Here is a 15,738-nt window from a genome sequence, read left to right on the forward strand (position 1 = left end):
TTTTTGCAGCTGTCCTTGCACCACTTTTAGCGCCGGTTCCCTGAGATGGTCTGACTGTAGGTAGCCCCACCCTCTAAACTCTGCCAGGGCAGGGTGGCTGTAGAGGGAGTTCTGACTCCAGATTCCTAACTCACAGTATTTTCCTTAATATCGTGATTTTTTTCACTTGCAAGCACAGGAAACTGACGTCCTGGAGCTTATGGTAGATCCGGAGGTCTGGCGTTGTTCTGTGAGCGCTTCCTCCATGAGTTCCCAGCCAGTCCCTCCACCACGGAGCCTTCCCTACCTGGCTTTCTCTACTGCTGCCCAAACCAATGCCATCCTCCATTATATAAGGTTTTCTAAGCTTTCTTTTTTGACTCAGCATTTAGGAAATTAATCCATGTTGTTGGGTCATTTACTTTCACTGCTATGTAACAGTCCATTGTGTGAATATACTGTAATCAGCATTTGAGCTGGGTCCAGTATTTTCTGTTTATGAACACTACCAAGAATGTCCCCTAAAGCACATTCATAAGAATCTCGGTGGGTGACAAAAATCAATTTAGTGGTCACAATCAATATTATAAAATATATCATTACACAAAGAGTAAAGGGAAACAGTTTCATTAAACATTTGTTTCAGGGACATGTGGGTAAATTGCTACAATTTGAGGAACTTGATCTATACTTACGGATGTAGTAGCTCAAAACACCAACTGAGAGGGAAGGTGTCTTCACATTAAGGATCAATCCTACCCCTAAGTACACAAGGTTGATAGGGATGGGCAACTTACATACTGGCTACCTAAAATGGGGAGGCAATAAAGGCATGAAGTGACTGGCTTACAAGTTTTCGTGAGGGAATTTAGTTTCAGAGTGTGCGGGGGAAGGTAGAGTCCCCATTAAATAGTTTTCATCTTGTCTAGAGAAAAGAGATGGGGATAAGATTTGTATGATTCAATAATGATTAATTTTGAACTGAATGATAAACTATAACCAAATTTATGAGGCAAAATAAAACATTTTGCAATTAAAGATATACATTGAACAAAAAGGTTGACACTTAATAGTGTAGTCTGTCAGTACAGAGAGCTAGAAATTAAAAAGAACAAATTAAACTCCATTTAGGTAGAAAAAAAAATAATAAAGTGGAAATCAATAAGAAAAGGCATAAATTAAAAACCAAAAATATAATGATGTCTTTGAAAATTATCAATATAGACAGATGATACATCTTCAAAGGAAGATTATCAGAAAAAAACCAAAACAAAAATGGCAGTAGGACTGACTGGCTACTACAAGAATAAGCAAATTGTTCACTTGGAAGCCATCAAGGCAAGCAATCATGCCCCTTCAGAACAAACCCCTATCTAAGATTGAAACTCAAAAGGGAACACATGAGCAGGCATATACCCTGCTGGCGATCACACTGGTCTACTGATGAGTGGAATCGGGGGAAAGGCAGCAATGAAGAAATGAGCTAAGTTCAACCACGTTCTATAGACTCCCATTGACCTGGAGATGAGAGAGAAAAGAGGAAAGGCTGGTTGGTCCAAAGTGTGGTGAGACCTGGGACACCTGAGCCCAAGGATATTATAGCCACATAGGGCTAGAGATCAGAGTGAAGCATACAGCTAATATGAAGTGAGGGGAGACACACAAGAACACCCAAACTTGCAGACAGTACCCATTTGACCTAGCCTCAATGGCTTGATACTCAGAACTCAACTAGAGCAAGATTTAAAAAAAAATTAAAAATTTTTGATAAAGGAAATGAAGGTTAATTACTACAATCTGATGAACTTTACTGATTCTCATAGAGGTTTGTTGTTGTTAGGTGCCATTGAGTCAGTACCAAACTCATAGTGACCCTATGCATAACAAAACAAAACACTGCCTGGTCCTGGGCCGACCTCACAATTACTGCCATGCTTGAGCCCACTGATGCTGCCATATTGCCAATCTATCTTGCTGAGGGTCTTCCTCTTTTTCTCTAACCCTCCACCTTACCAAACATGATATCCTTCTCCAGCGACTGGTCCCTCCTGACAATATGTCCAAAGTATGAGAGACAACGTTTGGCCATCCTGGCCTTCAAGGAGTACTCTGGCTGCACTTCTTTCAACACAGATCTGTTGGTTCTTTTGGCAGCCATGGCACTTTCAATATTTTCCAACACCACAACTGAAATGTATCAATTCTTCTACAGTCCAGCTTTCGCATGCATATGAGGTTTTAGAAAATACCATGGCTTGGATCAGGCGCACCTTAGCCCTCAAGCTGACATCTTTGCTCTTCAACACTTTGAAAAGGTCTTGTGCAGCAGATTTGTCTAATGCAGTATGTTGTTTGATTTCTTGACTGCTGCTTCCGTGAGTGTTGATAGTTGATCCAAGAAGAATGAAGTCCTTGACAACTTCATTTTTTTCTCTGTTGATAAGAATGCTGTTTATTGGTCCAGTGATGAGGATTTTTGCTTTCTTGACATTGAGATGTAATCCATACCGAACGTTGTGATCTTTGATCTTCATCAGTATGTCCTCTTCACTTTCAGCAAGCAAAGTTGTATCATATGCATATCGCAGGATGTTAGTAAGTCTTCCTCCAATCCTGATGCCACGTTTTTCTTCACAAAACCCACCTTCTCGGATATATTTGCTCAGCACACAGGTTGAGTAAGTATGGTAAAAGAATACAACCCTGTTGCACACCTTTCTTAATTTTAAACCATTCAGTGTTGCCATGTTCTATTTGAACAACTGCCTCTTGGTCCATGTACTGATTCCTTATGAGCACAATTAAGTGTTCTGGAATACTCATACTTCACAATATTGTCCATAGCTTGTCATGATCCACACAATTGAAAGCCTTTGCATAGTAAATAAAGCACAGGTAAACTCATAGAGGAAGTAGTTCAAAACATCAAGCGAGAGGGAAGAAGTCTTCACATCAAGTATCAATGCCATCTCCTCTATAATCAGGGTAGACAAGGACGGGCAACTTAGACATAGGCTACCTAAAATGCGGGGGATAAAGGCTCAAAGTGACTGAATTATAAGATTTCAAGAGGGAGTTTAGTTTAAGAGTGTGTGGGAGAAGATAGTGTCCCCAGTGAATGGTTTTCATCTAGAGGGGTCTGGTAAAAAGAGATGGTGATAAGATTCTTATGATTCAATAGTGAGTAATTGTTACCATGACTAATTGCAACTGTCACAATTGTAAAGGTAAAAGTTTTGTAAGGAAAAAAGAGGGAGTGGTTACTCTTACAGTCCAGAAACAGAAGACCCTAGGACCATCAAGTGCACAAGTGGAATGCGGGACCTTATCCAGAGAAGCAGTGACACCAGAGATGGAGGCAGAGATGGGGACATGAAGAACGGGAGCAGCTGAGGACTCTAGATTCGTGGAAAGAGAGGGATTGAGAGCTGAGACCAGGACGCAGACTTGCAGAATGTGCCCTTTGGTGGTTATCAATATAATTGATAACATGTTAATTTTTTAAAAAGTGAAAATATATTAGCAATATCAGAATGAAAGAGGGGGATAGAGGAGAAAAATAGAAACCCAAGAAATAAACAGAAAATCTGTGTAGCACTGTGTCTATTAAGTAAATTTGAGTTTATAATTGAAACTATCCTAACCAAGAATATCCCAGTCAGGCCTAGATGGCGTCTATCAAACACTGAATTCTACCAAACTAAAAAAAAACTGAGGTAAAAAATATACAACAAAAAATTTGTCATTTTAACTATCATTAAGTACTGAACTAGTGATAATCACATTTACCATGTTGTACAACCATCAACACAATTCACTTTTGAATGTTTTCATCACCTCAAACACTCAGAATCCCCCAAGTAAAATTCCCCATTTCACCATTGCCCATATCCTAACAGGCATCAATACACTTTTCTTTATAATTTGCCTACTTATATTTCTTGGACTCCTAATGTGGTGCTATGGATCAACACTGGACTGTGAACCACAAGATCAGCAGTTCAAACCCAACAGCTGCTCCTCAGAATCCCTATACATAGTTGCTCTCAGTTGGAACTGACTTGACAGCATTTAACAACAACTACTAATACTTCACATATTTATTTAATATATTTATAGATACCTCATATAAGTGAGAATCATATAATATTTGTCCTTTTGTGTGTGACTTACTCCATTCAGTACACTGTCTTCAAGATTTATCCATGTTGCAGTACATATTGGAACTTCCTCTCTCTTTATGGCTGAATAATATTCCTTTGTGTGGATATACCACCTTGGTTTACCTGTTTATAAACTGTTTCTACCTTTTAGCTATTGTGAATGTTGTTATGAACAATGGTGTACAAGTGTCTGAGTCCGTGTTTTAATTCTATTGGCTATATACCTAGGAGTGTAATTGCTGGATCATGTAGATCCAGTAATTTTATGTTTAATCTTTTGAAGAACTATCAAACTGTTTTCAACAGTGGATGAGGATACCAGTTTCTCCACATTCTTGCCAACTAACACTGGCTATTTTCCTTTTTTTTTTTATAATAGCCATTTTAGTGGGTGTGAGTCATGATAATTCCATCTGCACAGAGTAGAACTGCATTCCACTTTTGGATGCAGATCAGCAGGCTTTTCTTCCTAGGTACCTCTGGGAGGGTTCAAATGGTCAACCTTTTTGAGAATTATGCAGTTTTATACATAACCTCATATGCATGCGAAAGCTGGGCAGTGAATAAGGAAGACCATAATAGAATTGATGCTTTTGAGTTATGGTGCTGGAAGAGAGTATTGAAGGTATTTATCATGGGCTGCCAAAAGAACCAATAGATCGATTTTGGTAGAAGTGCAGCCAGAATGCTCCTTGGAGGCCAAGATGGCCAAACTTAATCTCTCATACTTCGGACATATTGTCAGCAGGGACCAGTAAATGAAGAAGAATATCATGTTTGGTAAGGTGGAGGGTCCTGGTGTGGCGATGTGGGCTAATACATCAGACTGCAAAGTCGTTTGCACTGCAACGTCACCAGCTGCTCCTTGGAAACCCTATAAAGGGTCGCTATGGGTTGGAATCGACTCGACAGCACTTAACAACAACAACAACAAGGTGGAGGAGGGTCAGAGAAAAAGAGGAAGACCCCCAACGAGATGGATTGGCCAAGTGGCAGCATCAATGGACTCAAGCGTGGCAACAGTAGTGAGATTGGCCCAGGATCGGGCAGTGTCTCGTTCTGCTGTGCATAAGGTCGCTATGGGTCGGCACCAACTCAGTGGCACCTAACAACAACACCACAACAATATACGACTTAAGGTTATAACATGACAGTACTCCAATGTCATTAAAGATATTCAAAAACATATTACATGACATTATCATTTTTTACAGGGAAAAAAAAAAATTACCTGTTGTTCTAGGATTATATTCTTCTCTCGCTCTGCGTTGAGAACCATTCTCTTGGTATATTCTAGTTGTTTCTCTAGAAGAGTACACCGAGACTGGGCTGAGCTTAACTGTATACTTATATCTAGGAAGAAAACCAAAATGAGTCAAATAGTTGATTATAACATAGATTAGAAAACTGGGTAGGATAAATTGTTATTGTTGTTAAGTGCTGATGAGTCAGTTCCAACCTATAGAGACCTTGTATAGGGTTTCCGAGGAGTGGCTGGTGAGTTTGAAAGGCTGACCTTGCAGTTCAAACTGACCTTGTGGTTGAGTGCTTATCCTACAGTTGTTGTTGTTGTTGTGAAGTATCCTACAGTGCCACACATTAATCGAGGCAAGAGCTAAAAGTTCAAGGCACCTATAGTTCTAAGCACTTATTCTTACTGGGTTATGAAAAATATATTTTATGTTTCATTAGTTATAAATAATAGGTTTCACTTTGTCTCCCCCTAGAGATTCAAATCGCCACTCATCTGTCACTTTGTTGTACTGTGGTATCTTATGTGTTGCAACAATCTTGGAAACTATATAAATAATGTTTCAATTTCACTTTGTCTTCCCCTAGGGACCCAAACCACCACTTGTCTGTCAATTTATCATACTGTGGTGGCTTCTGTGTTGCTCTGATGCTGGAAGTTATGCTACCAGTGTTTTTAATATCAGCAGGGTCACCCATGGTGGGCAGGTTCTAGCAGAGCTTCCATACTAAGAAGCAAGAAAGGCAGAGCACTTCTCAATAACCATTACGAGTATCAATGCAATAATGTCAGATATAATGCTGGAAGATGAGACCCTCAGGTTGGAAGACACTAAAAAAATGACTGGAGAAGAGCTGTCTCCTCAAAGTAAATTTGATCTTAATGATGTGAGTGAAGCAAAGCTTTCCGGATCTTCATTTGCTGATGGGGCACAGTTCAAAATGAGAAGAAACAGCTGCAAAAATCCATTAATAATTGGATCATGGAATGTATGAACTATGAATCTAAGAAAATTAGAAGCTGTCAAAAATTAAATGGAACATAAAAAATCGAAATTAGGCATTAGTGAGCTGAAATGGACTGGTATTGGTCTTTTTTGAATCAGACCATCATACTAGGAACAACAAATTGAAGAGGAATGGTGTTGCGTTCATTGTCAAAAAGAACATTTTAAGATGTGTCTTGAAGTACAATACTCTCTGTGATAGGATAATATCCATATGCCTACAATGAAAACCAGTTAATAACACTATTTTTCAAATTTATATACCAACCACTAAAGCCAGTGATGATGAAGCTGAATTCTCCCAACTACTTCAGGCTGAAATTGACCAAACATACACTTCCAGGTGCATTGATAATTACTGGTGACTGGAATGTGAAAGTTGGAAACAAAAAGGAAAGTAGTTAATTGAATTCCGGGTGGTGCTGCCACGTATGTCAATCTCTGGTTGTTGTCTGTTCTTGTTGGTTCTCAGGCCACAGAACTCCCTTTAGGATGTTTTGCAGCACCTGGTTGGCTTTGGCAAAATCCCTTAGCTTCTGTTTATCCTGGAATATTTTGATTACACTGTCATATTTGAATGACAGCTTTGCTGGGTATAGGATTCTTGGTTGGCAGTTTTTTCTTTTAGGGTTTTATGTATCTCTCTGCACTGCCTTCTTGCTTGCATGGTTTCTGCTGAGAGATCCGAGCTTAATCTGATTTGCTTGCCTTTGTAAGTAACACTTCTCTTTTCCCTGGCTGCTTTCAGGATTCTCTCCTTGTCTTTGATTTTGGGAGAACTTGATTATTATGTGTCTTGGTGCTTTTCTTTTGGGGTCTGTCCTTCCTGGGTCCATTATTCAGCTTCCTGAATGCTTATCTTTTCGTTTTTTTCAAGATGTTAGGGAAATTTTCTTCCAGAAGCTCTTCAACTATCTCCTCTGTGGACTTGTGTGATTCTTCTGTTCTGGAGTGCCAATAATTCTTAAGTTATTCCTCTTCATGTTGTCCAACATGAATTTTAGACTTTTTAAAGATTTTTGTATCCTTTTTTCTGCTTGCTCTTCTATCTTAGCAGTATTGAGAGATTTGTCTTCCAGCTTGCTAGTTCTGGCTTCCGTCTCTTCTACTCCTTTGTCCTTTCAGTGTACTGTCCATTTCTGATATTTTATTATTAATCATTTCTTATGCTGTCTAAAGGTATTTGAACCTGCTTCCTCCAGTATTCTGTATTATTGCTGATGGAGATCCTCACTGCACTTCTCCCTGATCTGCCACCAAGCTCCCCCATCCCCATGTGCAACATACTAATGACCAAAAACCAGTGATAGCAAGAAGATCATGGAGGAAGAATGTAAAAGATCATTAAAAAGGAAGTAAAGACCAAAATGGATGTCAGAGGAGACTCTGAAATTTGCCCTTGAGCACTGAGAAGCTAAGGCAATGGGAACAAATGAGAAAGTAAAAGAGCTAATCAGAAAATTTCAAAGGGCAGTTTGAGAAAACAAAGTCAAGTATTGTATGACAATATGCAAAGATCTGGAATTAGAAAACGAAAAGAATAGGCTCAGTATGTTTCAAACTAAAAAAAGTGAAGAAAACATTTAAGTCTCAACTTATGGTATTTAAGGATTTTATGGACAAAATATTGAAGGATGCAGGAGGCATCAGAAAAAGATGAAAGGAATACACAGAGTCACTTACCAAAAAGAACTGCTCAATGCGCAATCATTTCAAGAGGTAACATGATCAAGAACTGATGGTACTGATGGAAGAAGTCTAAGCTGCCCTGAATGCACTGGCAAAAACCAAGGCTCCAGGAATTGATGGAATACAAAGTTAAATCTTTCAACAAATTGATGCAGCACTGGAGGTGCTCACTCATCTATGTCAAGAAATTTGGAAGATAGCTACCTGGCCAAACTGATTGGAAGAGATCTGTATTTGTGAGCATTTCAAAGAAAGGTGATCCAACAGCATGTGGAAATCATCAAACAGTATTATTAACATCATATGCAAGTAAAAGTTTGCTTAAGGTAACTAAAAAATGGTTGCAGCAGTACATCAACAGGGAGCTGCCAGAAATTCAAGCCAGATTCATAAGAGGACATGGAATAAGGAATATCACTGCTGACGTCAGAAGGATCTTGACTAAAAACAGAGAACATCAAAATGACGTTTACTTGTGCTTTACTGACTATACAAAGGCATTCCACTGTGTGGATCATAGTGAACTATGGACAACATTGTCAAGAATGGGTATTCCAGAACACTTGATTGTGCTCATGAGGAGCCTGTGAATAGACCAAGAGGCAGTTATACAAACAAAACAAGGTGAAAAGTATGTGTAAGGGTTCCACACTTATTTAATCTGCATGCTAAACAAATAATCTAAGAAGCCAGATTAGATGAAGAACGTGGCATCAGGATTGGAGGAAGACTCACTAACAAGCTGTGGTATGCAGATGACACAGATGGAAGCAACGAGGACTTAAAATACTTCCTGATGAAGAACAAATCCATGATGGGCTGCATCTCAATATAATGAAAATGAAAATACTCAAAACTGGAGAAAAGACTGAAATGGTCTAAGACTTCATTTTACTTGGATCAACACTCATGGAAGCAGCAATCAAGAAATCAAACGACGTATTGCATTAGGAAAATCTGCTACACAGGACCTCTTTAAAGTGTTCAAGAACAAAGATGTCAGTTTGAGAGAGCTAAGGTGCACCTGACCCAACCCATGGTATTTTCATTAACCTTACATGCACGTGAAAGCTGGACAGTGAATAAGGAAGAGTGTAGAAGAACTGATGTGTTTAAATTATGGTGTTGACAAAGCAAATGGAAAGTTCCATGGATTACAAGAAAAATAACCAATCTGTTTTGGAAGAAAAACAGCCAGAATGTTCCTTAGAAGCCAGGATGATGAGACTTTATCTTTGCTTTTAGGATATATTGTCAAGAAGGATCAGTCTCTGGAGAAGGGCATCATGCTCAGTAAAATACAGAGTAAAGGGAAAAAGAGGAAGACCCCAACAAGATAGACTGACACACAGTGGCAGCAACAATGGGTTCAAATCTAACAACAATTGTGAAAATGGTGCAGGACTGGGCAGTGTTTCTGTTCTGTTGTGCATAGGGTCACTATGAATTGGAACCAATTTGGCAGCACCTAACAACAACAGAGACCCAGAGGGCATACTTCTGAAAGAAAGGATGGCTGTGTAGAATGATCACCATTCTGATTATTCCTGGAAAATGACACCATTTTGAAAAATAGAGGAACTAGATTCTCATTACAATTGTACTTTTTGAATACTCACGTATATGCATTCTACCATTCCCACTATCCTCTGCTTTCCACTACTTACAACACAGCCAATCCCATAAGGAATAAGCATCCCTTTTACTTTGCTCAGTTCTTTCTTCCATATTTGTTCTATCATCTCAGAAAATATTACCTTCTCCTTTCTTCATTGTATTTGTAAACCAAAACAGAAATTTAAGCCTCATTTATGATGGTGAATGTAGTGCCAAAGCAAAAAAAAAAACCCTAAATTTTGAAGTGAAAATATGTAAAATAGAGACTGCTGCCTTTAATCTCTAAAGCTCTTATGCCCAAATCTTTTCACGATCCATATTACAAGTTGCTTTATTGTGGTTTTTATATTACTTAATTCCACTACTTTAAAATCAAATAGTTCTAGCTGAAAACATAAAACACTGGAGCTCCATTATGGCTTAAACTGGATTTTATTGGTTATTCTGAAAATATTCCAGTTTCTAAATACAGTGTGCCTTAAGAATTTTTCTTTTAATATCAAGAACATATCAACTGTCCCCATTGTCTGAGAGCAAGGGCTCAAGGTCAGCATGTATATAAGAAAGACACTTGAGTAAATGTGTTTGGACTGGGATTATTATTTTCAAACTATAAACTTTAGTAACCCTTCTATTTCTGGGAACGACTGCACTTTTGTACCTTTTTTCTGCTTTATCAGTTCCTCGTGTGCCAGATTTCGCTCATTTGTTTCATTCTCCAAAGCTTTTTTATACTGTGCAGCCTCTTTAGACAGTATGTTCAGGTTATCTTCAGCTTGTGTTCTCTCTAGCTCTAAACGATGAATCTTGTCCTGAAGTGTTTTTAGGGCTAAAATCAGAGCTGTTGGAAAAAAACAAAAAACAAAACAAAAAAAAAACAGAAATTGCTTGAGGTTTTAAGTTGGAGTTTATGAGCAATGGCAATCACAGTAGCACATAAAAATAAAAATTAGCAGTATGTTATTGTCAGTGAGCAAGAAAAATGTCCAGGTAATGTATGTTGTTGTTAGTTCTGTTGAGTTAGTTTCAACTCATAGTAACTCTGTATACGGTTTCTGAGGAGCAGCTGGTAGGTTTGAACTGCCAATCTTGTGGTTCAAAGTCCAGTGCTGATGCTATAGCGCCTCACCAGGTAATGTATATGTCTCATAAAAACAACAACAACAAAAAAAACCAACTAAAATTCTATATTGTTGTTGTTATGTCGTGGAGTCAGTTACGACTCACAGTGACCCCGTATAGGGTTTCCAAGGCTGTAAATCTTTATGGGAGCAGAACGCCTCATCTTTCTCCCGCGGAACAGCTGGTAGTTTGGAACTGCTGACCTTGAGGTTCGCAGCCCGATTCGTAACCACTACGCTACCAGAGCTCCTGTAGGACACATTTTCTTTAACATATCTTTTTTAAGATAATATATCTAAGACTGCATTTCGTGATTTTCTAGGGTTGAATATAACCACAATATTCTTCTAGTTGTTAGGTGCTGCCGAGTCACTTCTGACTCAAAATGACCCTACGTCATACAACAGAACAAAATGTTGCCCAATCCCACACCATCCTCACAATTACTGCTTTATGAACTCAATGTGGCAGCCACTGTATCAATCTGGTTTGTTGAGGGTCTTCTTTTTCACCAACTCTCTACTATACAAGCATGGTGTCCTTCCTTCTTCAGAGACTGGTCTCTCCTCAGAACATGCCCAAAGTACATGAAATGAAGTCTTGCCATCCTTCCAAGGAACATTCTGGCTGTGTATCTTCTAAGATTTATTCATCCTTTTGTCAGCCCCTAATATACTCAATATTCTTCACCAGCACCGTATTTCAAAAGTAGCCCTTTTGTATGCATATCAGGCAACTGAAAACAATATGGCTTGGGTTTGATGCACCTTAGTCCTCAAGGTGACATATTTGCTTTTTAATACTTTAAAGTGGTCTTTTGTAGCAATTTGGGCTAATGCAATATACTATTTGATTTCTAACCACAATTTGTAATACAGTATTTTTAAATCTTAATATCTCAATCTCTTTTTAAATCTCAAAAGAAGACAATGGGTATTTGAGAGTCTGGGTACAGATAAAGAAATTTAAAACACAGTATCTGCTATTCTGCTGTTCTAGTGGTACTGTGGTTAAAGCGCTTGGCTGTTTAATAAAAGGCCAGCAGTTTGGACCCACTAGTCACTCAAAGGAAGAAAGACGTGGCAGTGTGCTTCTGTGAAGATTTACAGCCTAGAAACCCTCTGACACAGTTCTACTTTGCCTACAGGGTCACTATACATCAGAACTGACTCAAAGGCAGTAAGTTTGAGGTGTTTTTGGTATTTGCTACACAACATGGATCACTGGTGTGGTGCTGTAGGATCAGCACCTGGTTGTCAGTGCAAACCTACCAGCTGCTCCTACACAGGGTCGCCATGAGTTGGAACTGACTCACTGGCAGTAACAACTCAATTTGGAAACTTAGGTTTAAAGTTAGAGGTTGTTCTCAATCTTTGATAAGTTCAGTTTTAGTCAAACCACAAACATTATTTCAAAGTCCAAGATATACAGTGTTAACAATCGGGATCTATGAGGTTAAAAACACAACTTCTTTGTTAGAAAAAAATATATCCAATTTAATCATTTAACTGTCAGGCTACTGTCTTTGTTTACATTCATTTATAGCTACACATTTTAAAAAAATATTATTTTATACTTTCTATCAGCTGTAATGGAGTTCTGATATAGTGCTATAAGACAAGCACTAGACTGCTAACCAAAAGGTCAGTGTTTCAAAACCTCCAGATTTTCCTCAGAAACTTCATACAGGGTGGCTATGATTTGGAATGGACTCGACAGAATTTAACAATATTAAATGTAAGGAGTCCTAGTAGTACTGTGGGTTAGGCATTGAGCTGCTAATCACAAGGTTGGAAGTTCCAACCCACCAGCTGCTCTGTGGGAGAAATATGAGGCTTCCTGCTTTCATAAAGATGTATAGTCTTAGAAATGTGGTTAATGTTGTTGTTAAGTATCATTAGGGCACACTTCTGAAAGAAAGGATGGCTGTGTAGAATGCAATATGGGTTCTAACCCATAGCAACCCTGTATATGGTTTCTGAGGAGCGGCTGGTGAGCCTGAACGTGGTTTCTGAGGAGCGGCTGGTGAGCCTGAAACGCCAATTATGCAGTTAAACCGACCTTGTTGTCCTGCACATTAACCCGCAGCACCACAAGGTCGGTTTGAACTACAAAGTTGGCAGTTCAAATTCACCAACTGCTCCTCGGAAACCTAAACAGGGTCGCTATGAGTTGGAAACGACTCAAAGGACCTTCACAACAATGATTTGGAACTGACTAGATGGCAGTGGGTTTGGTTTTGGTTTGGGCATTAAGTTATAACTTCATTGTTAAAGCATCTAGAGATGAATGGGATACAAATGATCGTTATAGGTTAACCTTCATATAGTTTATAGCGAATTCAAAAGATGCTTGCTAGAGATTATCACTTGGCTTTTACAAATCATCTGGTTCTGGTGGTTATGTGCCGTGGAGTCAGTTCCGACTCATAGCAACCCTGCACGTGGTTTCCGAAGCTGTAAATCTTTACGGGAACAGAAAGCCTCATCTTTCTCTTATGGCTCTTTATGTGATATCACAGGAGTTTATGGGTGATGCAAATAGTTACCTGCAAGTTTAACTGTGGGCTGTTTTAGTCCACCTGGAAGCATTTTGGAAGAAAGGCCGGATGATCTACTTCCAAAATATCAGCCACTGAAGACCCTAAGGAGCACCACTCTATTCTGACACGTATGGGCGGGATAAACTCTCAGTTACATGGCATCTCTAGCTGGTTCACTGATTTAAATCATTATTTTTAGTTGCCATTGTTTTACTCCATAAATTTAGTCTATTAATGGCAATCATCATTGTTAAGTGCCATCAAGTTGGTTCCAACTTGTGGTTCAAATTGACTTTGAGGTCAAGTGCTTATCCTATGGCGCCAAACCAGGATATTAAAAAGTAGCATGACATCCTACAAAGTAATTCCACCACTCAACTGTCAGTTCATCAGACTGTAGTGGCTTACAAAACACTGGATTCTGGAAGCTATGCCAGTTATTTTATATACTACCAAGGTCATGCATGGTGGAGAAGTTTCAGCTTACTCCCAGAGTAAGACTAGAAAGGAAGAGAGATGGGCTACTTCTGAATGTTTAGCAACTGAAAACCTTATGAACAGCAGCAGGACACTGACAGATATAGTTGGAAGATGAGTCCCTCAGGTGGGAAGGGCTACAAAATACGACTGCAAAGAGCTGCCTCCTCAAAGCACAGTTGACTGTGATGACATGAATCGAGAAAAGCTTCCAGGACTTTCATTTACTCATAGACAAAACAGATTTATTCATTCTTCTAGTTGTTGTTAAGCACTATCACGTCAGTTCCAACTCATAGCGACCCTATATAGGGTGGTTTCCAAGGAGCAGCTGGTGAGGTTGAATTGCTGACTTTGTGGTTCAAACTGACCTTGTGGTCCCATGCTTTATCCCACAACACCACCCATTTAGAAGGATTTAAACTCTGAACTTTATTCTTCAGATAATGTTTTGCTGTTATCTAATGATGTTCTTTCTTAGCATGAACCTGTGACTTATGTTCTCCTGGTTATATTAATTTGTGTTTTACAGCTGAAGAAGCAAAAATAAAACATGTTAAGTGTCTTATCTAAATTCATAGACACTTTTAACAACAGAATAAAAATTAGTTTGTTTAATTAAATACACTATCGTATTGTTTATTTTCTACACAAAATGAAAGATTTTTACATAAAATATTTTGTGAAGATGGTAGCGGAAGCTCTAGTGGTGGCAATCACAGCGGCCGTTCTGGTGTGGCCAGGGCGGAAGTAGAGGCTACAAGACTTCCTTCTCCTCACAGTCTCTGGTGGAGAGACCTCATCAAAAGGGCTAAGATACTAACAAGCCCAGAGTAATCACGACAATGACTGCAGAGGTGACAACTGATGGCAGAGTCCTTTCGTCTATGGTTGAATCAGAAACCAAGAAACAGTACTAGTAAGCTCCACACAGGCCATTATACAGAGATGCCTGGGAAACAAAATCTCCAAGAAAACACTTCACTCTTTATGGTCTATGAAAACAGGTTCACTTCTTGAAAATAAGGGTCTAAAAGGCGTTTCACGGTTTCTGTATTTCTTCCCGTCACTCTACCAGAAAGTGTTCTTTAATGGAAAGAAAAATTTTCTATTCTCATTTACTGATGAATCTCAACTTTCTTACTGATTCAAATTAAAAAAAAAAACTTTGTATGAGATTTATGTTAGCATTACCTTGGCTATTTGGACTATGAAACATTTTAGGAGGGATAACTTCTACGTTCACAGGGTGGTAATTCTGAGATGTCTCATACCGGGAGAATGATGGAACAAACACTCTTTCTGGAGGTTTAAGATAGCTTCCAACTATACTGTGCATTAATTCAGAATCCATTACCTGTAGAGAACAAAGGTATGATAGTATAGCATCATTCTCTCCTGTTTGAGTGACAAAAACATTCATAAATTCAGGGGAAATTTTAACATAAATATACAATTTTATTCTGTGTCACTGTATCTTTAAGAAACTAGCGATCACAATGTCAAGTATAATAAGGTTAGTTTAAAAAAAGGAAAGAGGAGGGGAACAAACAAGATGGCGGATTCGATGGACGTGTAGCAAAGAGTTCTGCCAACAACAACAAGAATACCAGACCAAGCAGGCTCAGGGGATGGTCCCAGAACTCTGAACCACATGTAAAGGAATATTTATAAGGTTGGAAGGCTTACAGCTGGGGGAATTTGTGGCAGAAGCAAGAAATCCATTGCTTTCTAGTTCGGGATGCTAACCTGCTCCAGGAGCCGCCATCTTGGGTGAGACCATGTGGAGGAAGGATCGGAGCGGCCACAGACGCCTGGCAGAACCGCTGAGATAAAGGTGTGGACATTATTTTCTTTTGGTAGCTGTTCATTGGTCCCTTGCTGTCTGTGC

General features: G+C 39.0%; 1 protein-coding gene across 1 annotated transcript in view; it reads right to left on the bottom strand.

Moving 5' to 3' along the window:
* The window catches only part of CEP57L1 (centrosomal protein 57kDa-like 1), an 88,193-nt gene extending 72,992 nt beyond the window's left edge, over window positions 1–15,201 (bottom strand). Inside the window, exons 1-3 of the mRNA XM_006839942.1 lie at window positions 15,042–15,201; window positions 10,368–10,547; window positions 5,374–5,495 (exon numbers count right to left, since the gene is read on the bottom strand). Coding sequence (XP_006840005.1) covers window positions 5,374–5,495; window positions 10,368–10,547; window positions 15,042–15,201 — 462 coding nt within the window. The remainder of the gene's footprint in view (window positions 1–5,373; window positions 5,496–10,367; window positions 10,548–15,041) is intronic.
* Between the last annotated feature and the right edge of the window lie 537 nt (window positions 15,202–15,738).

Source organism: Chrysochloris asiatica, unplaced genomic scaffold (genome assembly GCF_000296735.1).
Source record: "Chrysochloris asiatica unplaced genomic scaffold, ChrAsi1.0 scaffold00027, whole genome shotgun sequence".
Taxonomy (NCBI): Eukaryota; Metazoa; Chordata; class Mammalia; order Afrosoricida; family Chrysochloridae; genus Chrysochloris; species Chrysochloris asiatica.